The sequence below is a fragment of the Talpa occidentalis genome, unplaced genomic scaffold (assembly GCF_014898055.3).
Source record: "Talpa occidentalis isolate TD23 unplaced genomic scaffold, MPIMG_talOcc4v2.1 talOcc4.15, whole genome shotgun sequence".
NCBI lineage: Eukaryota > Metazoa > Chordata > Mammalia > Eulipotyphla > Talpidae > Talpa > Talpa occidentalis.
Genome location: NW_023601543.1, coordinates 46,272,640 through 46,297,975, shown reverse-complemented (window position 1 = coordinate 46,297,975; position 25,336 = coordinate 46,272,640). Strand labels below are relative to the sequence as shown.

At 37.9% G+C, this 25,336-nt stretch overlaps 1 protein-coding gene across 1 annotated transcript in view; it reads right to left on the bottom strand.

Moving 5' to 3' along the window:
* Positions 1-11,439: 11,439 nt before the first annotated feature.
* The window catches only part of LOC119245629 (testis-expressed protein 11), a 64,730-nt gene continuing 50,833 nt past the window's right edge, over positions 11,440-25,336 (bottom strand). The window contains exons 8-9 of the mRNA XM_054695893.1: positions 13,082-13,246; positions 11,440-11,534 (exon numbers count right to left, since the gene is read on the bottom strand). Of these exons, the coding sequence (XP_054551868.1) occupies positions 11,451-11,534; positions 13,082-13,246 (249 nt within the window). The 3' untranslated portion in view covers positions 11,440-11,450. The remainder of the gene's footprint in view (positions 11,535-13,081; positions 13,247-25,336) is intronic.

The window sequence follows — 25,336 nt, the reverse complement described above, 5'->3', positions numbered from 1 at the left end:
GTAATGAGGGACTCTGTCCACGGTTGCTGTAAGTTTCATTTGTCTAAAGAAGAACATTTAGAAATTGTTTTAGTAGCATTGCTGACAATATTACCCTTCTGAACTCAAAGAAACTGACAAGGGGGACTGTTTGCTCTTCATGACCTAATTCTTAGCAATAATGAAGAATGAATTGGGAAAGTTGAAACTTGTAAGCAACCATATCAGCTCAGAGTTTGAGAGGATAAGCCTACATCGTAGCAAGGTATTTTGCCCAAGAATTTATGAAGGCAGATTTGAAATGGTTCAGAGGGGGGAAAAAAGTAACATGAAGGCAACAAACAAACAAAAGTGCAGATGTAGCTTTAAATCCTGGTCAGCACAGCACCTTGGTTGTTACTTAAACTCTCCCACAGGAATGAGAAAGAAGGAGGAACAAAGAAGGAAGGAACAAGAAGGGAATGTCACCACCTTTCCTCTGGGGTTGCTGGACAGGGCGATGAGCTGGCACGTGGGAAGTGCTTAGGAGGTGTGTATTAATTGTTAGTTTTCTTACACTTTTTATTTGACTAACTTCTTAGAAAAGTTGAAAGGCTCTTATGAACTAAAATCTGCCCATACAGTTGTCAAATATTTTGGTGAAGAAGTAAAAGGGAAGGTATCTAAAGAAAATGATGTAAATGCACAGAGTACTTTGACAATGAGACACGTCAAAGGTGGAAAGAAGGGTGTCTGACCGAGGCTGGATATAAAAGCGTAACACGGGATTGCCAAAATCACACTAGGAAGCCTGACCCCAAATGAGACTGTTTTCAGTTTTGTTTGCATCAAGAAGCAAATCACAGAGACCTCAAAGTCTCCAATTGGGGCAACTGGGGCAGATAGTATGTTTTGTTGTAATTAAAATTAGTTTTTGAAATTAAAAGCACACATAAAAAAAATCTAATGGTACCACAGGGTCTAAATGAAACAAGTAAAATGGTGTAATGTTGCCAAACAACAGAGAAAGAGGACCCCTTGAATTCGGGCTTTGCTTTGGTCTTCTTGCTATAGAAACTGCATCAGACTGGGAAGGGTCAAGAAGACAAGAGGTAACTGAGGATTATAGTAAGTAATAAGATTGTAAGAAAGTATCAAGGTGCTTTATATGACTTTGAGTCTTGTGTCCCAGACAAATTATATTTCAGGGATATTGAGAGAACCTGTAGATGAGATCAGCACACTGGTGTTTGTAGCTTTTGGGGACCCGTGGGGGGCATTAGATGCTGGACATCTAGAGAAGGCCATATGTACCTTTTTAAAGGGAATATTATAGGTTTCACAGACTTTCAGTAAGTAACTTTCATCTTAATTCCTGGCAAGTTGCTAGAATACATTTTGGGAAGGGATGGTTTGTATAAGAACTACAAGAGGACTAATGGTCACAGAAGTTTTTAAAAACCCTTTACTGAAGAATAGCTCATTTTCATACAGAATAAACTCATTTTCTTGTCTGAAATCAGTTTAGTATATAAATGGAAATAGGTAAAGCAGGCTATGTAGACATAGTGTTTCTGGAATCCAAGAAGGCATGACAAAGTCCCTCATGATATCCCTGTGAAAAAATTGGGAACATTTAAATAGTGCAATTATTGAATGGGTGAATGTTTATCCCAAAGTCGGCTAATTAATGGATCAATGTTCAATATATTCGTATAATAGTTATTATCAGTTTTCTCATTTGAACATAAGCCCCTCAAAGGAGAGACTTCATCCTCTATTGCGGTCATGGATCGATGCCACTACCTATAACAACAGTGCGTGGTGCACAGTAGAAAGTGTTCAGGAAGTATTTGTTGCATAAATGAATAAACTTGAAGGTAAGACTGCAACATGTTCCCCAAGCTCTGTTTTTGCTTTCTCTTATTTATTATGTTTTGTCATTTATTTGATAAAGACATTAGATGGCATGCTGATCAAATGTGCAGATAATGTAGATTTGAGGGGGATAACTACAGATTCTCTACCCAAAGAACAACCACTACTTATTTGTCATTGATATAATATTTTATTTAGTCTTTTCTAAGCTACTGGAGTATTTTTTTAGTAACATTGCATTATTAAATTATGTAAGTTTCAAGAATACATCATTAAAAATCAATATTTGAATATACTACATTAAATTCATGACTTAAAGTCCACTTCTATCTTTTGCCATACAATTGACCCTTTTAACCAATTTACCTACTTTTCTTCTCCTTTACCTTCTGGTAACCACCAATTGATCTTACAGTCTTTTGTGTTCATTCATTTGGCTGGTTTCACTTTATCGATGGGCACTTAGATTGTTTCCAGTTCCTGCCTATTAAAAGTAATGCTGGAATAAACATGGGGATGCATATATCTATTTGAATTAGTGTTTTTGTATTTTTCAGGTAAGTACCCAGAAGTGGTATCTTATTGTTTGGATCTGAATTTCTCTAATAATAAGAATTGATAAACATCTCTTCAGTTGCCTGTTGTCTTCAAAGGGTTCATCTGTATGTCTTCTTTGAAGATGTTTCTATTTAGATCTCCTGCCCATTTTTTATTTTAAAGATTTATTTATTTATGATTACAAGAACGGGGGTACAGGCCAGAGGTGTGGGAGGGTGAGAGGATTCACCAGAGACAGAGCGGGTAACAGAACAGGCAGATATACTGAAGTACACTGCTGAGGGGAGCAGTGGGTGAGTCAGGAGAGGTCTGCTGCGCCATGTGGGTAGATCCCTGGCCGGGGATCGAACTTGAACTTGCGCTGCAGAGGGTGCTGACAGCTTCACAGCGCTGCACTCAACCCCTTGTGCCACCAAGGAGGCCCTCCTGCTCACTTTTTAATTGGGTTGTTTTATGAGTCCTTTGCATATTTATATATTCCTTGTATAGTGTACATTTTGCATATATGAGTTTTATGAGTTCTTTGTATATTTTGCTTACTAACCACTTGTCTAGCATATGATGTATAAATCTCCATGTAAGCAGGATGGTTTTTTTGTTTTGATGATAGTTTCCTTTGCTTTTGCACAGACTTTTTGGTTTGATGTCATCCCATTCGTTTATTTTTGCTTTCGTTTACCTTGTCAGTGGAGCTGTCAAAGATAGCTCTAAGGCTATGTCAAGGAGTATATCAACAATGTTTTCTTCTATGTATTTTATGGTTTCAGGTCTTAGATCCAAGCCTTTAATCCATTTGCAATTAACTTTCGTGTATGGTGTTAGATAATAGTGTAGTTTCATTCTTTTACATATAGCTGTCCAGTTTTCCCAAAACCTTTTTATGAAGAAACTGCCTTCAATTTTATGCACTTGACTCCTTTGTTGTAATTTAGTTGTCCATATGAGTAGATTTGCTTTGGGGCTCTCAACTGTTTCATTGTTCTATGTATTTTTACTCCAATATCATGCTCTTTTAATTACAATAGCTTTGGGGTATTGTTTGAAACTGGAGCATGTGATGCCTCCATTTTTATTCCTTTTTTGAGAATTTTCTGTTTCCTATTTGGTGTCTTTTGTGGTCCCATATGAATTCCATGGGTTTTTGGGTTCTATTTTTGTGAAGAATCCCACTGGGATTTTGAAAGGGATTGCATTAAATTTGTATATTGTTTTAGGTAATAGAGACATTTTAACAATGTTAATTCTTTCAGTCCATGAGCATGGAATACTTTCCATCCCTTTGCGTCTTCTATTTCAACAATATATTATAATTTTTAGTGTATAGGTCTTTCACTTCTTTATTTAAATTTATTTATTCCAAGGTGTTAATACTTTTTATACCATTTAAATGAGATTTTTTACCCTTATGTCTTTTTTCTGCTAGTTCATTATTTGTGTATAGAAACACAACAGCTTTTTGTATATAGTAACTTTCACTGGAGTCCTTGGGGTTTCCTTCCCTTCCATCCTCCCGCCCTCCCTCCTTCTTTCCTTCTTACAAAATAAAAAAAGTTGGAAAGAATTCATATTGTGCTGCTTTGGGGTGGAATGCTCTGTAAATATCTATTAAATCTAGCTAATCTAATTTGTCATTTGAAGCAACTCTTGTTTATTTCTGTGTGAACATTTCCATTGCTGTAAATGGGGTGTTAATGCCCCTACTTTTATTGTGTTGTTGTTAATGTGTCCTTTTATGCCTATTAATAATTGCTTTACATATTTTGGCGCTATGTTTGTTTTATCTATGTTAATAAGTCTTACTGTTGTATTGATCCCTTTATCATTGTATAATGTCTTTGTCTCTTTTTATCTTTATTTTGGCTGGAAGTCTAGTTTCTCTGATATAGTGGTTCCTGTCTTTTAATTTTTTCTTTTGGCCTGGCATATCGTTTTCCATGCCTTCACTTTGTCTATGTTTTTCTTTATAGCTTAACTGAGTCTTTTGTAAGCAGCATATAGGTGGGGTTTCCTCTTTAATTCATGTAGTTATTCTGTGCCTTTTGATTGGTAAGTGCAGTCTACTTACATTTACGGTGATCATTGATATGTGAGGGATTATTACTGCCATTTTTCTTTTTTTTTCTGGTTCTTTTTATTGCTGTGTTCAGCTTTTTTTGGTAAATTGTATTTTTTCAGTTTAAACAGCATTCTGTTTAACATTTCTTATAAGGAATGTCTAGAGGTAGTGAATTCCTTCAATTTGTGTAGACCTTTATTTCTTTTTAAATCTGAGAATCATGCAGGAAATATTATTATTGGCTGGCACCTTTTCTCTTTATTTTATTTTTTTTCTCTCTTTACTTTTTTAAAGATTTATTTATTTATGCATACAAGAACTGGGGTACAGGCCAGAGTTGCAGGGGGTGAGAGGATTCACCAGAGACAGAGTGGGGAACAGAACAGGTGGATCTACTGAAATACACTGCTGAGGGAGCAGCGGGAGAGTCAGGAGACGTCTGCTGTACCATGTGGGTAGCTCCTTGGCCAGCTGGGGGACCGAACAATGCTGCAGTGGCTGCAGAAAGGTTGCATCCTAACCCCTTGTGCCACCAGGGAGGCCCTCTTTGAGAATTTTGAGTATGTTATTCCTCTCTTTCCTGGCCTGTCGAGTTTCTGAAGTCTTACTGGATGGACTACCTTTATAATTTATAATTTATCTGCTTTTTCCCCAGCCACCTTTAATATTGTTTTTTTTTTTTTTTTTTTTTTTTTATAGAGGCATGCTTTATTTATTTGTTTGCTGGTTTGTTTGTTTGTTTTGTTTATACATGCACTGGGTACAGTCAGAAGCGCGGGAGGGCGAGAGAATTCACCAGAGCCAGAGCGGGGAGCAGAGCAGGCAGAAGGACCGAAGCACACTGCTGAGGGGAGCAGCGGGCGGCAGGAGAGGTCTGCGTGCCGTGTGGGACCCTCCTCTGGTGGCCGGGGAGCAGCCGGGGATCGAACCGGCGCCGCAGAGGCCGCGTGCAGCTTCGCAACCCAGCGCTCAACCGCTGCGCCACCGGGGAGGCCCTAATATTGTTTTGAACTGTTGATAGTGCAAGGTAGTATCTTGGTAGTGTTTGCATTTAGATAATGAGGTGTTTTGTGAGCTTCATGGACTTACATATTTAGTTCTTCCACAGGGTTGGGAAGTTTTCAGTTATTATTTATTTGAATAAGTTCTCTGTTCTTTCTTCCCCTTTCCTAATGGAGTTGACTAATTCTCTTAGTGTTTCTTCATTTTCTTAGTTCTGTCTCTTCATCCACCTTGGCCATTTTTAGGTTTTTATCTTTGAGTTTATTGATTAATTCCTCCATTATGCCTATTCTGTTTTTATAGCTTCCTTTAGTATTTTTGATATCATTTATTGAGTTCTTCTCATCCTGAAATTGTTAGTATCTTATTTAAAGCTTCAATTTTTCCCTTTCTGCTTGTTAATTTTTTCCCTTGATTTCTTTGATTTATTATGATTTCTTGTATCTCTGAGTTTTTTCATCATAGTTATTTTGAATTCACTATCTGATAGGGATATATAATATTCCATGTATTTGAATTTGATTTCTGGAGAGATGGTATCTTTCCTTATGATATCATGTTGCTTTGAGGTCTCATGTTACCATGTGTTACATTTTTCTGTTTGCCCATTTGCTACTTTAATTTCCCCTGGCATTAAAAACAAATTTGGGTCAGCAATTTAGAGTCCCTTATCTTTTATTGTTCTGGCAGGTGGTACTATGGCTTCATTTTATTTGTCTGGTTCTAACCAGCTTTTGTAGGTTCTTAAACTGATATTAGCAGTTGTGTCAGTGGGGTGTGCAATGACACAGAGGGGTCAGCTGCTGTCATGATCACACTGGGGGGACCTAGTTCATATTTTTAGCACCAGCACCACCATTAGTCCACATCTCTGGGGCCCCAGATATGTGACTTGGCAGTTTATTCAGTATCAGTGTACTTCATGGCATCAGTACAGATCCCATAGAATGGGGGCAGGGAGTGTAGTCTAGAGAAATTTCTCTGTTATCATCCTTGCTGGAGTCCTAGCTCATGTAGTATGCCCTAGCTAATTTGTGTTGGGCTTCACTTGGGCAAAGGTCATGCGCCTCCACACCTAACAGAAATTTAATAGTGATAAATACACTTAGACTTAAAAAAACCTGAAAGTATAAGCTGAGATATTAATTAATGACAGAATGTGTGAAAAGAATAGACAAGTTTTCATTCATCCTTCTAATAAATACTTTAAGTGCCAGGCACTATGCTAGGCACTGGGTATATACAGTGATGAGGAAAACGATTCTCTATAGTATGGAGAGACCAATATTGATCAAACTAGTCCACAAACATATATTTATAAGCTATAAGAGCTAAGAAGAGTATATCCTTGCAAGATTGTTGGGTCGTTCCAAAATATCCACTGAATCATTCGACCAATACCAAAATGTCCTTGAAAACTATCTCTATCAAAAACATCCATGATTCATTAAATAAGACAAACATTTAACTTCATTAAAATTTTAGTTATGTTATTCCTGTTATATATTTTTTAAAGATTTTATTTTTATACAAGAGCTGGGGTACAGGCCAGAGGCGTGGGAGGGTGAGAGGACCCACCAGAGGCAGAGTAGGGAGCAGAACAGGCAGAAGGACTGAAATACACTGCTGAGGGGAGCAGTGGGCACGACAGGAGAGGTCTGCTGTGCCTTGTGGGATCCTCGTGGCTGGATCGAACCCGCACTGCAGAGGCAATGGACAGCTTCACAGCGTGAGGCTCAACCCGCTGCGCCACCAGGGAGGCCCATGTTATTCCAATTATAATTCATTTTTGTCAGTATCGTGAAGTTGGTTGATAGAATATGGATGATAATTTGTTCATTACTTTGTTGTATTTTGTTTTTAAATGCTAGAGATGTACTTTAAAGACTCATCACCCAAAGCAACAAAAGTCAAGGAAAAGATTAACACCTGGGATTACATCAAGCTGAAAAGCTTCTGAACAGCAAAAGAGACATTAACCAAAACAGAGAGACACACTGCTGATTGAGAAAAATTTTTGCACTCCATACAACTGATAAGGGACTGATCACAAAGATTTACAAAGAACTCACACGACTCAACTCTCCTACATTGCTGGTGGGAGTGCAAACTGGACCAACCACTATGGAAATTTGCCTGGAGGTTCCTCAGTCTACTAAAAATGGAGCTACCATATGACCCAGCAATTCCACTCCTAGAGATTTACCCAAAGGACACCAAAACATTGAATCATAAGAACACCTGTACACCTATGTTTATTGCAGCACTATTTATAATAGGTACAACCTGGATACAACCTAAATGTCCTAAAATAGATGACTGGATCAAGAAGATGTGGTATATATACACAATGGAATATTACTCAGCAATCAAAAAGATAAACTCATGCTATTCGCAGCAACATGTATGGAGCTAGAAGGAATTATGCTCAGTGAAATAAGTAAGAAGGAAAAAGAAAAATATCAATGGTTTTACTTATAGGAGGAATATAAGGGAACCAAATAAGATATCAGTGCAAAAAATAATAGCAATGCAAAACACAACAAAGCAAAAACAGACAATTATAAACCAGAGACATCCTGCAGGGGAGGAGGAGGGAGAGGGATCAGAGGGAGGGAGGGAGGAGCACAGGGGACTGTGTTGATGGTGCACAGGTGCACTGGTGAAGGACTACACGTGACGGGGGGGAAGCAAATATTGTTTAAAAATGAACAATGATGTAAAAAAATAAATTAAATAAATGTTAGAGATGTATTTATTTTTATTTATTTATGCATACAAGAACTGGGGTGTAGGCCAGAGATACAGGGGGTGAGAGGATTCACCAGAGACAGAGTGGGGAGCAGAACAGGCGGATCTACTGAAATACACTGCTGAGGGGAGCAGCGGGTGAGAGAGGAGAGGTCTGCTGCAGTATATGTGGGTCAGCATCCTGGCTGGTGATCGAACTCATGCCTTAGTGGCTGGGGATAGCTTGATAGTGCTGAGACTTTAACCCCTGCACTACCAGGGAGGCCTTTTTGCTGTTTGTCATTTAACACTTCAATGAATCTCCAATTTGAGGACAACAGACTACCATCAGCTTTTGAAGTTTGCCTTGCTGACTTTCCACTGAATTATTTGTCCTGTGATTGCCATTCAGTACTGATGTATAAACATTCCAACTTTCTGGTGGAAATCTTGGAATTTCTGGTTTTCTTCTGTCTCTGTCACACCTTTTACAGATATACACTCTCTAAATAAAACCAAGAGATCATCTAAATTTTCTCCTACATTCTCCACAATGTACTTTAGTACATTACATTACATCTTCTAAAAATACAACAGGAAGTCCAAACAATATGGATGCACACTTATGGTTGTTACTTTCCATTATCATATATTCGAGACCCAAAGAAGATATTTTTCACTAAAGGGCTTGTGAAAAATGAAACAAGCATCCTTTTACCTATGCATTTGGAAGGAACAGTCAAATTGTATTCTTATTGTCAATCTTGGAACTCATCATGCACAATGAAGGGTTAATGTTGAGATTTCTTTCCAATGCAAATTAAGTACTTTATAATATATATATATATATATATATATATATCTGTAACCACTCACTTTTTCATTGTCAGTGCATAAATAAATGATATAGTGTAACCCAATACTACATCGTGCACTGTAAATAACACCAAGTATTCCAAGCTATTTCAACTCAGGGATATTTTCTAAGTGTGGATGTTTTTGACAGGACTAAAAATCAAGGACCTTATGGTGTGGACCATAAGCCCTATGTCTCAGTGGATGTTTCTGACAGAACCAAATATCAAGGACCTGTTGGCATGGATCAAATGTCTCAGTGGAAGCTTTTGACATGACCTTTAGCTTTGGATCAAATGTATAAATAGATGTTTTGCAGTGGACCAAATGTCTGCTAACTGAGCATATGATAAGAGCATTTGACCTGGTCAGGGAATGTTTCTCTGACCAATTTGACATTTGAGCTGAATTCTCAAAGATAAAAAGAAAAAAATGAAGGCAAAGGCAGGGAAGAGTAAAATATTAAGTCTAGTGAGTTAACAATACGAGGGGCCTATTTTCACTTTCTCTTGGTAGAAGTTCAGCTAGGTACTTGGCTTGCTCACTCATGAGGCTGGGGACTCAGCTGATGACTTGGCCAGAGTGTTTGCCAGGCTGGGCCAAAGAGGCAGTCTTCATGGTCAGGATGTTGGGATTAGGAATGAAGAGGTAGATGCATGGTTGGGGGATTTTTTTTTCACATAAGATAGTAAGCAAATGAATATTTGAGGTTAACGGGAGCCAGGTTTCTCAATGTTGTTGAGAGTTGTAAAGATGAAAGAGAGGAAGAAGACTAGAATAATGGTCATTCTCTAGTGTTGGATTGAAAATGGAGCTGAATCTGTTATTTATATGTGTGTGTTGTATATACACACATTTATTTCCTAGCTCAGTTCACTGAGGGTACCTAGAAACAAGAAATGGTACCCCAGTAACAATGAGCATACCTAGCACTCAGACCTTGAGTGCTATCATTCTCCATTGAACTACTATTTTCCATTAAAGGGAAGCAGAGAGCCTTGGAGAAATTACTCATTCCAGTGCTGGGGCAGGGAGAGTACAAGATGACCTGGAACATCTTATTGTGTTCATAAAGTAATAAAGTGTTCACAGAATGATAGGGACATCTCAAAGGGACAGACATGAGTTGTAAGAAGCAAAATAACAATAGTGGATTATAACTTATTGAATAAACTATAAATCCATTAATTTGTACTAAAACATGTTTTAAAAACATGAATAAATTAAGTGGGGGATAAGAAAATGCTCTACCTAACAAACATCAACTAAAAATGAAAAGGGAATGATGAAAATAGAAAAGTCATTTAGCAACTATCGCAGTATAAACATATTCAAGCAAGAATCATCAATGGATGATAAAACTAGTAGGTAAAAGTTTAATGAGGACCAGGATACTTGTTCTCAAAGTATATTCCAAGTACTTCATAATTACTTATTAATTACTAAGTAACCAGCGATGGGACAAATTGATATTGTTTGCCTATTAGTATGATGCACCCAAAACACATCACTTCTGTGGTTTACTTGCCAAAAATGCACAGACTGAATCTAATCATTAGGAAACTTCAGACACACCCAAGTTGAGGTTCTTGCTACAAAGTAATTAGCCTGTACCTTAAAAAATGTCAAGGTCGGGCCTTGGCACAAGGGGTTTAGTCTCAGTACTATGAAACAATCCGCAGCCACTGCAGCACAAGTTTGATCCCCGGCCAGGGAGCTGACCCACATGGTGCAGTAAACCTCTCCTGTCTTGCCCGCTGCTCCCCTCAGCAGTGTATTTCAATCAGTCCGCCTTTCTGTTCCCCACTGTTTCTGGTGAATCGCCTCACGCCCACCCCCACTTCTGGCCTGTATCCCAGTTCTTGCATGCATAAATAAATCTTAAAAAATGTCAAGGTCACAGAAGATAAGGAGAGACTTGTTTGGTTTGCAGGAAATGAAAGACAAATGACAACTAAATGCAACTATGATCCTGAACTATGAAGAACTTTATTATGAGAATCAGTAAAATCTGAATTGGGTCTGTGGATTGGACAGTAGAATTTTATCATTGTTCATTTCCTAATTTTGATGGTTGTGCTGTGGATATACAGAAGAGTCCTTATTTTTAGGACTGAGTTATTAATGGGTAATAGGACAAGATGTCTGCAAACTGATCTTAGATGGTTCAGAAAGAAACGCAAAGAGAATAAGGCAATGTGTTAAAATGTTAAAAAATAAGGAAGCAGGGTGAAGGTTTTATGGCAATTCATTGTGCTTACTTGTGAATTTTCTGTAAGCATAAAACTATTTCAAAATTAGAAGTTAAAAAATGTTAATACAAATGAACGGGGGAAAAGCCATGTGGCCTTATAGTAGTACACTTGTGCAAATTTAGCTAGAATGAGGGTACCCACTCTGTGTTGATCAGATCTCACTGGAACTTGGAATTTGGCTCCTGCGAGGTAAACTTGACTACTTCACACGAGGAACAGCTGAGGAGTCTGAGGATGTTTATCTGGAAGAAGAAAGAAGTCTACAAGATAGGGAGGGACCTGATTTCTGTCTTTAGTTTTCCAAAGGGTATCTGGGACAGAGAAAGCAGATTTGTTATAGGGATAGACATTTCTGTTTAGGGAGGTTTTTTTTTTTTTACTAGTCAGAGGGGAAAAAAAGTTGAATTGTCATAGGATATGTTCTGATAGAGACTGGACAATTCATTCTCAACGCTGTCACATAGATTTCATGAATCAGATCAAAGCTGGACCCAATGACCACTAAGGTCCTTCTGATAAAGTCTATGGTTGTCTATTATCTTCAGGTATTAGGAATTTGAGCATTTCTGGAATAAAATGCAACCTACATTGGACTGCAATGAACATAAACCATCTTGCTTTCACATGGTCTATTTCTACATACCCTCATCCTTCAATAATCCTTAACACTCTGGGAAATTCATTTGTCTCCCAGAAACAAGCTAGTCACAGCAGCAAAAGTCAAAATGTTTTTATTTTTGGAAATTTCATTCAACAACATGAAAACGGCACCTAAGAAAATAGAAACAAAAGCTTAAAAGAAAGCTTGGCAAAAATTTAAATAATCAACATCTCAAAACCATAAATCACTTTTCAAGAGCCTTTGGAGACACCTGAGGACATGGAGAGCTGTCATATCTGCTCCTTTCTTCTACTTCCTATTACAACCAGCAAAGGTTGTTGGTACAATGAGAGAGAGAGAGAGAGAGAGAGAGAGAGAGACTGACAGACAGACTGACTGACAGACTGTATATCTTCTTGAAGTTGTTCCCAGCTTGCCTGCTCATATGCCTTGTTCCAGCAGTTCTTACTCTTCATTAAAAAGTGAGCCTTTTTTTTTTATCTAATGCTTCCACAAGCTCACTATACAAAACATTCATCTGGGGAAGAGAACACCAAGTAGATTTGAGAGGAAAGGAAATATGGGAAAGCTTCCCAGACCCATGGTGATGACATGAGAGTCTAACCCTAACCTTCTGATGAGCCACTTTTGGGTGAAAATATGGTACTCTCTTTAGGAAGAGGGATCCCACTGCACTATGTCCATTTACTGGAGATGGGCTGTTAGGGGAGAAGTTACTTAAAACACAAAAGACCCTTTGCTCTTATTTGGTGGCAAGACCTTTCTCCACCAAGTTTCTCCTGGTTAGGTAATGGCCCCGAAGCCTGCAACTCAGACTCATTCCTGGAGAAAATGTATTTCTAAAAAAGTCATTATTTTTCACAGGGGCCACTTCTTCCCAACCTACAGTGGCATTGAAGGTGATACATCTTTCCAGAATTCAATCCTGTTACTTCTTTTAATTAGATTCCATTCATAAGTTCCCCTGTTTGCCATCCTTTTTGTTTTTAGTCTAAGGAATTACTAATTTTACAGTCCCTTACTTGTAGTTCTATGGAACCACTGAAGGGAACAATGATTGAGACCCTTTCCTAGCCAAGGAAAGTAGGGTTGAGCCTTTACTGAGAGCACAGCTACTTCATTGTCTCCTATGTCATGCCATCCACCACTAACCCTCTCCCTCCTCACCTGAGCTTCATAGTTTCTCTTGAGTGAGCCAATGTGGTTAAGGAAACGCAATGCCAGGCCACACCATTTTTCAGCAGACACATACTTGCTTCTGCCATACATAAGTATTCCAGTATTCCAGGACTTGATCATCAGCCAGAGAACCTCCATTTCTGGGTAGCCTTCCTGAAATCCAAAGACAGTGGGTTTGCAGTTATTACTGTCACAATGATTGCAGCACTGACTCTCAATGCTGCACACCATTATTATTAAACAGTAGGTTCTCTGTTAACACCAAAGGAGCCTCAGTCTCCATGAACAATCCCATGCTTCTGGAGACTAGAGCAGGGCACTCTAAAGGTTCATGAGCTGTTGAATGCTCCAAAGACCTCATGAAGTGACATATAAACTAAAAAAGCAATGAGGTCTTTCCTTGAAGCTCTCCTCAGTCAATTATCCCTTTGATGCCTACCTCTAATTTTCAGAGATGGTTGTTAATAAGCAGTTTTATTGAATCTCTTAATTTCCTTGACCAGAATCAGTCTGTGTTTGGAATAGCAATTATATTAATCCTTATTTTCTGAGAGATATTTATTTTAAGGAATTGTCTCACACAATTGTAGGGGCTGGCAAAACTGGAAATCTGTAGGGTAGGTCAGCAGACTGTAAACTCAGTAAGACCTTATGTTGCAATCTTAAGTCTGAAAGTCTTATAGGGTAGTCCAGCAGGCTGAAAATTCAGGCAGAAGTTTTATGTTACAGTTGTGAGGCAGAATTTTTCTCCATGAAACCTCAGGTTTTGCTTAAAAATGAAAACCTTTTATGCAGAATAATATGTTTACTTAAAGTCAAATGATTGCAATTTTTAAACATTATTAATGTTTAGTGTTGATATTATCTACCTAGCTATGCATAAAGGGGGCATTTCTAAGTGGTACCCTAGCTTTATAAGTGGTCTTTAAACATGACTGATCACAAGATTATATAAGCTTCTTTACAATATTTTGCAACAATGAAAAGGTATAGTTTAAGGAGTTACAGTCTTAATAATTATATAGGGGATAGACCATAAAGGGAGCATTTGTGTACTTATTCCATGTTAAAACCCTTTATCTACACAAAAGTTCTCAGTCTAAAGAAAGAGGAAACTTGATAGAAAACTTGGACAGCTGGAATTCTTTCCCTCATTTGGATCTACAGAAAGTACTATATATAAAACACCATGAGAATGAGACATTAAGAGGAATAAAACAGTGCTCTTATCCTACAGGACATACAATGCCTTTGTGGGGAAAAGGCATTTATATATAAAGAGGACTACACAAGGCATCTGATACAAGGCCAGGCCAGTCAGAGTGACAGGCATTAGGTGCTTTAATTCAGTAAATGAATTGAGCACTAGGCTGGCACAGAGGAGGTCTAGTCTCTGCTTGAAATGCTAACCCCCACTCTTATTCACTTGCTAGATGTCTACTTTTCTTCCAAATTACAAGCAGAATTAGTACATTCTCTCTGTTCCCACAGCAAGCTTTATATTCCTCTAATAGAATTTATTGTTTAGAAACTGTTTATATATTTATCTCCTCCTCCAGACTATCAAGCTCCTTGAAGTATACAGAATTGTTTTTAGTCATCTTAGTAATCTCATAGTCCAACAATGTGCCTGACATGTATTAGGGGCACACCAGATGTTTGCTGAATTAATGAATCAGTGAACAAATAAATCAATATTCAGTCAATGCTACTTCCTCAGCAAGGTTCTCCCTGACTCTTCACAATTTATTCACAATTTTATTCCTTCGGTATTTTGTTCAACAGCACTTACAACATTGCATTGTCTGGCTCCTCCACAAGGCTAGAATTTCTTTGAAGGCAGAAAGTCATCTATCTTTGCCTGCTCACAGCCTGTCATAGTGTCTGACACAGTGTTGTGGTTTTAACTGAATGAACAAATGACTAAGCAAACCAACATGATCTTAGGGTAGCTGAGTAGGATCTAGATATCTATAGGTTACACGAAATGTCTACAATAGGTAAATTCATAGATATACACACTCCCAGACTTCAAACTATACTACAAAGCCATAATCATCAAAACTGCATGGTATTGGAACAAGAACAGACATACAGACCAATGGAATCGAATAGAAAATCCAGAAATAAACCCACAGATTTATGGGCAACTAATCTTTGACAAAGGAGCAAAGACTATGCATTGGAGCAAAGAAAGTTTGTTCAATAAATGGTGCTGGGAAAACTGGGTCGCTACATGCAAAAGAATGAAGCTTGACCACTACCTCACACCATACACAAAAATCAACTCAAAATGGATTAAAGAATTAGACATAAGACCTGAAACCATAAAATATATAGAAGGAAATATAGGCGAAACACTACGTGATTTGCACATCAAAGACATCTTTACAGACACATCACCCAAAGCAGTGATAGTGAAGGCGAAGATAAACAGCTGGGACTACATCAAATTAAAGAGCTTCTGCACAGCAAAAGAGACAATAACAAAAACAAAGAGAAACCCCACCAACTGGGAGAACATTTTTGCACCCAACACTAATGATAAAGGACTGATCACAAAAATCTGCGCAGAGCTGATGAGACTCAACAACAACAAAGAAAATAATCCAGTCAAAAAATGGGCAGAAGAGCTAAAAAGAAACTTCTCTGAAGAGGAAATGCAAATGGCCAACAGGCATATGAAAAAATGTTCAACATCACTTGTCATCAGGGAAATGCAAATCAAAACTACCATGAGATACCATCTTACACCAGTGAGAATGGCACATATTAAAAAAACTAGCAACAACAAATGTTGGCGAGGGTGTGGAGAAAAAGGAACTCTTCTGCACTGTTGGTGGGAGTGCAAACTGGTCCAACCACTGTGGAAAGCTGTGTGGAGATTTCTGGACCTACTAAACATAGAGCTTCCATATGATCCAGCAATTCCACTCCTAGGGATTTACCCAAAGGACACAGAAACATCCATTCCAAAGAACACCTGCACCCCTATGTTTATAGCAGCACTGTTTACAATAGCTAAGCTTTGGAAACAACCCAAATGCCCAAAAATAGATGACTGGATCAAGAAGATGTGGTACATATATACCATGGAATATTACTCAGTATTCAAAAAAGATAAACACATGCAATTTGCAGCAACATGGATGGCGCTGGAAGGGATCATGCTCAGCGAAATAAGCCAAAAAGAAAAAGAAAAATACCGGATGGTCTCACTCATAGCAGGAATCTAGAAAACTTAAATAAGGGACCAGGAAAATGAATAACTATAAGAAAGTGAAAATCAAAATCAACAAAAAACTATGAACCAGAGACACTTTTAGGGGGCAGGGGCGGGAGGGGAGGGATTGGGGTCAGAATGGGGGGGCTGCAATTGTATGGGGAATATAACAATAAAATTTATTATTTAATAAAAAAAAAATTCATAGATATAGAGAGCAGACTGGTGGTTGCCAGGGGCTGAGGGAATGACAGCTAATAGTAATGGGAATTCTTTTTGGAATATAAAAATGTTCTGGAATTAGATACTGGTGGTGGTTGCACAAGCTTGTGGATATGCTAAAAACTGGTAATATGTATACTTTAAAATTGTTAATTTTGTGATATGTAAATTATATCTCAATAAAATATGGATATACAGAGAAATAGTATTTATATGGGCAGAACAAAAACTTGGATTATTGGATTATTGAGATCAGCATGTCTCAAGGAAACTAACAAATGTTTGACCTAAGCAATTTACGTAGGGGAATTAATAGGAAGTGGCCTGAAAATGTAGGGTGGAGCTACCTAAAAACAAAAATTCAGGACCAGATGGCTTCACAAGTGAGTTCTACCAAACTTAAAAAATATGAACTAATACCTATACTGCTCAAACTTATTTAAAAAAGGAAAGAAGAAGGAATACTGCCAAACACATTTTATGTGCTGACATTATAATAATACCAAAATCAAACAAAGACAACAAAAAAAGAGAACTACAGACCAATCTCCCTAATGAAAAGAGACGCAAAAATTCTCAACAAAATCTGAGCAAACTGAAGTCAACAATGTATTAAAAGGATTATACAACATGACCAAATGAGATTTATATCAGGAACACAAGGATTGTTCCATATCCAAAAATCTATCAATGTAATTCACTACATGAACAAAAAGGAGCATAAAATTCATATGATCATATATCAATTGATGCAGAGAAAGCATTTGAAAAGATTAAGCATCCATTTATGATGAAAACCCTTGAAAAACTGGGGATAAATGGAACAACATAACATAATAAAAGCTATATATAACAAACCTACTGCTAGCATCATTCTCAATGATGAAGAACTGAAAGCCTTTCCACTAAGATCTGATACAAGACGAGGATGTTCACTCTCACCACTACTATTCAACATAGTATTGGCAATACTTACTAGAGCAATTAGGAAAGAGAAAGCTATAAAATAAATCCAAATTGGGAAAGAAGAAGTAAAGTAATCATTATTTGCAGATGATATGATAATATACATAAAGAACCCCAAAGACTCCATGGAAAAACTAATCAAAACAATGAAGCACTTCAGCTAAGTTGCTGGATACAAAAACAACAGACATAAATGAGTTGTCTTCTTATGTACAAACAATGAGCAAGACAAAGAAAAAGAAATTAAGAAAGCCATCCCATTTACAATTTCACACACAAAAATTAAATACCTGGGAATAAACTTAACAAAGGAGGTGAAGGACCTATGCAAAGGAAAGTATAAAAACACTGTTAGAAGAAATAGAAGACAGAAATACATGGAAAGATATTCCCTGCTCATGCACAGGAAGAATGAACATTGCTTTTTCTCTTTTTAAAATAAAGATCTATTTACTTATGTATACAAGAACTGGGGTATAGGCCAGAGGTGTGTGTCAGGGGGCAAGGTGAGAGGATTCGCTGGAGACAGAGTGGGGAACAGAGAAGGCAGATTGACTGAAATACACTGCTGAGGGGAGCAGTGGGCGAGTCAGGAGAGGTCTGCTGTGCCATGTCAGTCACCTTCCTGGCCGGGGTTTGAACTCATGCTGCCTTGGCTGCAGACAGCTTCATAGTGTTGCAACTCAATTATTTGTGCCACAGGGAGGCCCCGGAAGAATGAACATTGTTAAAATGGCCATCCTACCAATTCACAGATTCAATGTAATGCCAAAAAATCTCAATGCCATTCTTCAAAGAAATGGAACAAATATTAATGAAATTTGTATGGAATCACAAAGGACCTCAAATAGTCAAAGTTCTCCTGACTGAAAAGGAAAATGGTAAATTTACACTTCCTGACTTCAAACTATACTATAAAGCCATAATATTTAAAACAACACAGTACTGGTACAAAAAAAAAAAAAAAAAGACACACAGATCAAAGGAACAGAATTGAGAGACCAGAAATAAAATCATGCCTTTATGGACAACTAATCTATGAGAAAGGAGGAAAGAATATACACTGGAACAAGGAAGGCCTCTTCAATAAATGGAGTTGGGGAAATCTGCCACATGCAAGAGAATGAAACTACACCATTTCACACCATGCACAAAAATCAACTCAAAATGGAGAAAAGACTTTGATGTAAGACCTGAAATGATATAATATATAAAAAATAAAACATAAGCAAAAACTCCATGACATAAACTTCAGAAATATATTTTCTGATTCATCTCCAGCAGCAAGAAAAACAAAGGAGAATGTAAACATTTGGGGTTACATTAAACTAAAAAGCTTCTGTACAGTGAAAGAAATAATAACCAAAAGGACGAGACACCTCACTGAATGAGAGAAATGATTTGACACCATACATCTGACAAGGGAGTAATAGCAAGATTTACAAATAGCTCATACAACTCAACAAAAAGAAAACAAATCAAAAAATGGGCAGAAGAGCTAAATAGGTACCTCGCCAAAGAAGATATGCAGATGGCTAACAGGCATGCGAAAAAAAATGTTCGTCACCAGTTATCATAGGGAAAATGCAAATCAAAACCACACACCTCACACCTGTGAGAATAGACTATGTATATATAATCTATCTATCTATCTATCTATCTATCTATCTATCTATCTATCTATCTATCTATCTATCTATATAAATCCCCCAAAACAACCAGAAACAATATGTACTGGTGAGGGTGTGTGTAAAAACAGCCCTGTTACACAGTTTATGGGAACGCAGACTGGTCCAACCCTATGGAAACCAGTGGGAGGTTTCTCAAACAACTGAAAATGGATCTGCCATATGACGCAGTATTCTACTCAGTAATTCTACCCAAAGAACACAAAAATGCAAATTTGAAAGGAAAGTTCCACTTCTATGCTTACTATTATGCAGAACTATTTACAATAGCCAAGATATGGAAACAACTTATATGTCCCCAAACATGAGAGGTTCAAGAATATGTGGTATATATATATACACAGGAATACTACTCAGTGATCAAAGAAGATAAACTCATGCCATTTGCAACAACATGGCTGGAGCTGGAAGGGATTATACTAAGCCAAATAAGCCAGAAGGAGAGAGATAAATACTGAATTGTTTCACTTATAATATGTGGAATCAGAGAAAGCAAACAAAGGGTCAAAGATAATCTTGGTAAAACCAACCCTTGAGGGCCTCCCTGGTGGTGCAAGGGGTTAAGACACAACCTATGAAGCTATCTGCAGCCACTGCAGCATGAGTTTGATCCCTGGCCAGGGAGCTATGCACATGGTGCAGCAGACCTCTCCTGACTCACCTGCTGCTCCCCTCCGCAGTGTATTTCAGTCAATCTACCTGTTCTGTTCCCCACTCTGTTTCTGGTGAATCCTCTCACCCCCCCCACCTCTGGCCTGTATCCCAGTTCTTGTATGCATAAATAAATAAATCTTTTAAAAAAACCAACCCTTGAAACCTGACCACAGGTCTGAGGTATACAGGAGGGGCAGGGGAAGAGAGACAGAGATGGGGGAAAGGATGAAAACGGTGGGGGAGAGCTCAATGGACTATGGTAGAGGACTATAGGTGTTTAAATGGTGGGAGAGCTATGCTGGCCACAACTAATGGAAGAAATCCTATACTGTCAAAAAATTAACAAGGGTAGGGCCTCCCCTGGTGGCACAGCGGTTGAGCACTGGGCTGCGAGGCTGCCCGCAGCACCGGTTCGTTCCCCAGCCGCAGGTGAGGGTCCCACAAAAAAAAAAAAAATTAACAAGGGTATAAAATAATGGTACTTCATTAAAAAAAGCTATAGTAATCAAAACAGTATGGTACTGGAATAAAAATGACAGACCAATGGAACAGAACTGAGACCTCAGAAATAAACCCACACTTACCTGCATAGCTAATCTACAACAAAGGAGACAAGATTAAACACTGGAGGAAGGAAAGTCTCTTCAACAAATGTTGCTGGGAAAACTAAACATCCATATGCGAAAAAATGAAACTAGACCACTGTTTCACACCATACAGAAAAATTAACTCAAAATGCATTAAAGACCTGGATGGAAGACCTGAGCCATAAAATACACAAAAGGATACATAGGTAAAACACTATAACATTGGTGTTGGGGATGTCATTGAGGACTTGACTCCAAATGCAAGGGTGTCAAAAGCAAAAATAAGCAAATGGGAGGGAGTACATCAAATTGTAAAGCTTTTGTACAGCAAAAGAAACCATCATTAAAATGAAAAGACACCCTACTGAATGGAACAATATATTTGCACATCATATGTTGGACAAAGGGCTAATATTCAAGATCTACAAAGAACTCACATGACTCAACAAAAAGAAAACAAATAACCCAATCACAAAACTGATGAATGAATTAAAGAGACACTTCTCCAAAGAAGAAATACAGATGGCCAACAGGCCCACGAAAAATGCTCATCACCACTTATTATCAGGGTGATAAAACCACAATGTGATAGACACTTCACAATTTTTAGAACAGTCCATATCATAAAGACCAGAAACAACAAGTTCCTTCTTGTGGCTTAGTTAACTATATTTTTATATTACATTTCTGCATGTTAAGAGCCCAACAAAATAATTATTTATATACTTGCTTTTTAAATCAGTTAAGAGGGCCTCCCCTGGTGGGGCAGGCAGTTGAGCACAGTGCTGTGAATCTGTCCGCAGCCCCTGCAGCCTCTGCAGAGAGGGTTCAACCCTGGCCGGCCAGCGAGAATCCCACATGGCGTGGCAGACCTCTCCTGTCTCTCCTGCTGCTCCCCTCAGCAGTGTATTTCAGTCAGCCTGCCTATTCTGTTCCCCACTCTGTCTCTAGTGAATCCTCTCACCCTCCCACACATTTGGCCTATACCCTGGTTCTTGTATGCATGAATAAATAAATCTTAAAAAAAAATAAATCAGTTAAGGGCCTCCCCAGGTGGCGCAGCGATTGAGCGCTGGGCTGCGAAGCTGCCCACAGCCTCTGCAGTGCCGGTTCCATCCCCGGCTGCTGGCGAGGGTCCCACATGGCGTGCAGACCTCTCCTGCCATACCCACTGCTCCCCTCAGCAGTGTATTTCATCGGTCTGCCTGTTCTGTTCCCTGCTCTGGCTCTGGTGAATTCTCTCACCCTCCTGCGCTTCTGAATGTACCTAGTACTTGTATAAATAAATAAATAAATAAATAAATAAATAAATAAATAAATAAATAAATAAAAATCAGTTAAGAGAGGAGAAATATGCATTTATATTGTCTTTTATAATTACTGATACTTTTTGTTTGTAATTTGAATTATTGTCTGGAGCCATGTGCTTTCACCCTAAAGAAATTCCTTTTGCATTTCAGCATGTCAGGTAACAACAAGATTTTTGTTTTCTTTATCATTTTTTTATGCATCCAAGAACTGGGGTACAGGCCAGAAGTGTGGTGGGGGGGGGTGTTTGAGAGGATTCACCAAAAACAGAGTGGGGAACAGAACAGGCAGATTGACTGAAATACACTGCTGAGGGGAGCAGCGGGCGAGACAGGAGAGGTCTACTGTGCCATGTGGGTCAGCTCCCTGGTGGGGGATCAAACTCATGCTGCAGTGGCTGTGGATACCTTCATAATGCTGCAACTTAACCCCCTGCACCACCAGGGAGGCCCCTGTTTTCTTTATCTTATAATGTTTTCATTTCACATTCCATTTTGAAAAATAATTTTGTTGGCTATAGGATTCTTGGTTAACTATTATTTTTCTTTCATTATTTTTGAATATGCCACTGCCTTCGGGTAAGAAGTCAGCTGTTAATCTGGGGTTCCTTTCTAAGGCATGTCATTTTTCTCATACTTTTAAAAAAATTTTCTCTTTGTATTTGGCATGTAACAATTTAGTATTATATTTTTATAAAAGTGTAGATGGCGATATATTCTTTTTTCCATTTTTTTTATTTTATATATTTTTTAAATAATTTTTCATTTTTACACAATGTATGCAACAGGGGTGGGAAATGTATAGGGACTATAACCAGGATAACTATATATTTTGTTTGGAGTTCATTGAACTTCTTAGGTGTGTAGATTAATGTTTTTCATCAGATTTGGGATTTTTCAGTCATTATTCCTGTTCCTTCTCTCCCATCCTTGTACTACCATTGTGTATATTAGTGTACTTAATGATATCCTACTTTTCCCTGAGGCAATGTTATTTATTTTGTCTTTTTCATTCTTCTTCCCCCTTTTTCTTCAGATTGTGTAATTATCAACTTATCTTCAAATATGCTGATTTGAAAAAGCTGGGTTCTTTTATTCAAATTCTACTGATCCCAGAAGATCATATAGTTAAAAACAGTGGAATACTGGACCCAGAGAGACCTGTGGCTAGGGGTGAAATTGGAACACCTCTTAGACATCAGAGACCAGGCTGACTATGCCAGAAGGATAGGGAGGAAATTCATGCTTCACTAAATAAGAGGTAAGAGGAGAAAGGCACTTGTTGGTTGTAGTCTGGGAAGGAAGATCCTGTACAAACCAACAACACTGCCACTCAGCCAGTGGTCCCAGGGAAGAGAGAACTGAACAGTGTGGAGACATACATCTTTGACTGGAGAAATCTGTGTGAAGAAGCGGGGGTGCTCTCATTGGCCCAGGTCGCCAGTGAATGGGACAAAGATAATGTGCTGGGATATGCAGCCTCTATCCCACCCCTTGTGACTTACAGTGACCTTGTGAAGTTAACTGAGAACAGCAGAATCTCAGGGCTGGAACCACAGAGAAAAGGGCTAATGGGAGTGCCACAAATACAAATCTGACATCCTTTAAAACCAGAGGCTTCACACCAGCAATGTGACCCATCCAAACCCTTCCCCAAAACCACTGACTAGGCAGCTGCAAGATCAGTGGCAGAAGCCTGGAAAGGACAAACATTCAAAATAATATTAAAAACCACAGCACCACCTGCTGGAATGGTAGAAGTAATTCAAACTCTTAAGATCTAAAATAATGAAATAGGCACATTAAAAAACCCAACACATGGCAACTTGAAGCTTCAAGTGAATATATTACCACAAAGAAAGAAAAATTCTTCAGATTCCAACCACAAAATATGGAAGATTTCATTTTCTTAGCGGAGAGCTCAAAATTTCCATAACAAAGAAAATTAGAGATGGAAGAAACTGCAGAAAAGAAAGTCAAAGTGATGCAACTATTCTAAAAGTCTAATCTAAGAGATACAACAAAATTCAAAAAAGTAAATGAATGCAAGGAGAAATACAATTAATGAACAGAAAACAGAAACTAAAGATTTAAATAAGAAAACAATGGTATTTCAGGATATTAAATGATCAATAGAGGAGATTAAAAAATTCTAGAAAAGGTTACGGAAGTAGTCTAGACTAAATGTAGGATCGAATCAGTTACTTTGAAGATAATGATGTTCAAAGGACCAAGATGGAAGAAGAAAGCAAAATATAAATAAATAAAATGAAGAAACACTTTGAGACTATCTAACTTCATTAGGAAGGACAACATGAGGATAATGAGTTTCCAAGAAGGCTAAGAGAGAGAGATGGGAACAGAAAACATTAAGAAATAATAGAGGAAAAGTTCACAAACCTGATACAAGTATAGCTGTCCCCATATTAGGGGAAGGAACTAAACATACAAGTCCATGAAGCTAAAGAACTCCAGTTATCTAAATATAAAGAGACCTATACCAAAACATATAGCTGTGAAAATACTAAGAGTTCAAGACAAAGAAAGAATATGCAAATGGCAAGGGGGAAAAAGCAGGTAATTCCATCAGACTTACATTAAGACTTCTGTGAGAAAACATTACAAACAAAAACATAATAGAATAATGTATTCAAAGCACTTAAAGATAAACATTGCCAACTAAGAATACTATATTCTGCAAAATTTTACTTCAGATATTAAGGTAGATATAAATGTCTTCACAAACAGAAGCTGAAAGAGCCTGCAAGCACTTGACCTCCACTTCAAGAAATGCTGAAAAGAGCTCTCCTATCAAAACGGAAGAGAAGAACAACAAAACTCTGAATAAGGAAATAGATAGAACCAGAAAACTAAAGATTAAGTGGCAATAGCAAATCCTCATATATCAATAACCACCCTAAAGATAAATGGATTGAACATACCAATCAAAGGGCACAGAATGGCCAAGTGGACCAGAAAACAAAACCCAATTGTCTGCTCTCTCTCTAGGAGACCCTCTGAGCTCCAAAGATAAACATAGGGTGAAAATAAATAGCTGGAAAACAATCCCACAGGTAAATGGGATCCCAAAAACTCAGTGACAGCTATACTCATATCAAATAGACTTCTAGATAAAAAAGGTCACAAGAGACAGGAATGGACATTATACAATGATTAAGGGAATAGCACACATCAATATATATGTACCAAATGAAGGGGCATTAAAATATATGACAACTATTATCAAATCTGAAAACTGAAATTGGTAACAACAAAATAATAGTAGGGGATTTCAACTTTCATCCCTCCCCTTTCATCAATGGACAGATCAACCCAACAAAAATCAATAAGGAAAAAATGGCCTTAAATGAGTAATTAGACAATATGGGCTTAATAAACATTTATAGGGGAATGACCCTCTTGATCCCCACCCCAAACAGACTAAATATTCTCAAATGGTAATGGAACAATTCTCCAGGACAGAATACATGTTGAGTCACTAAACAAGTGTCACGATGGTATCAAACTAGAAATAAACCATAAAAAGCACGAAAAACCTCTACTATATGGAGATTGAACAACATACTACTGAATAC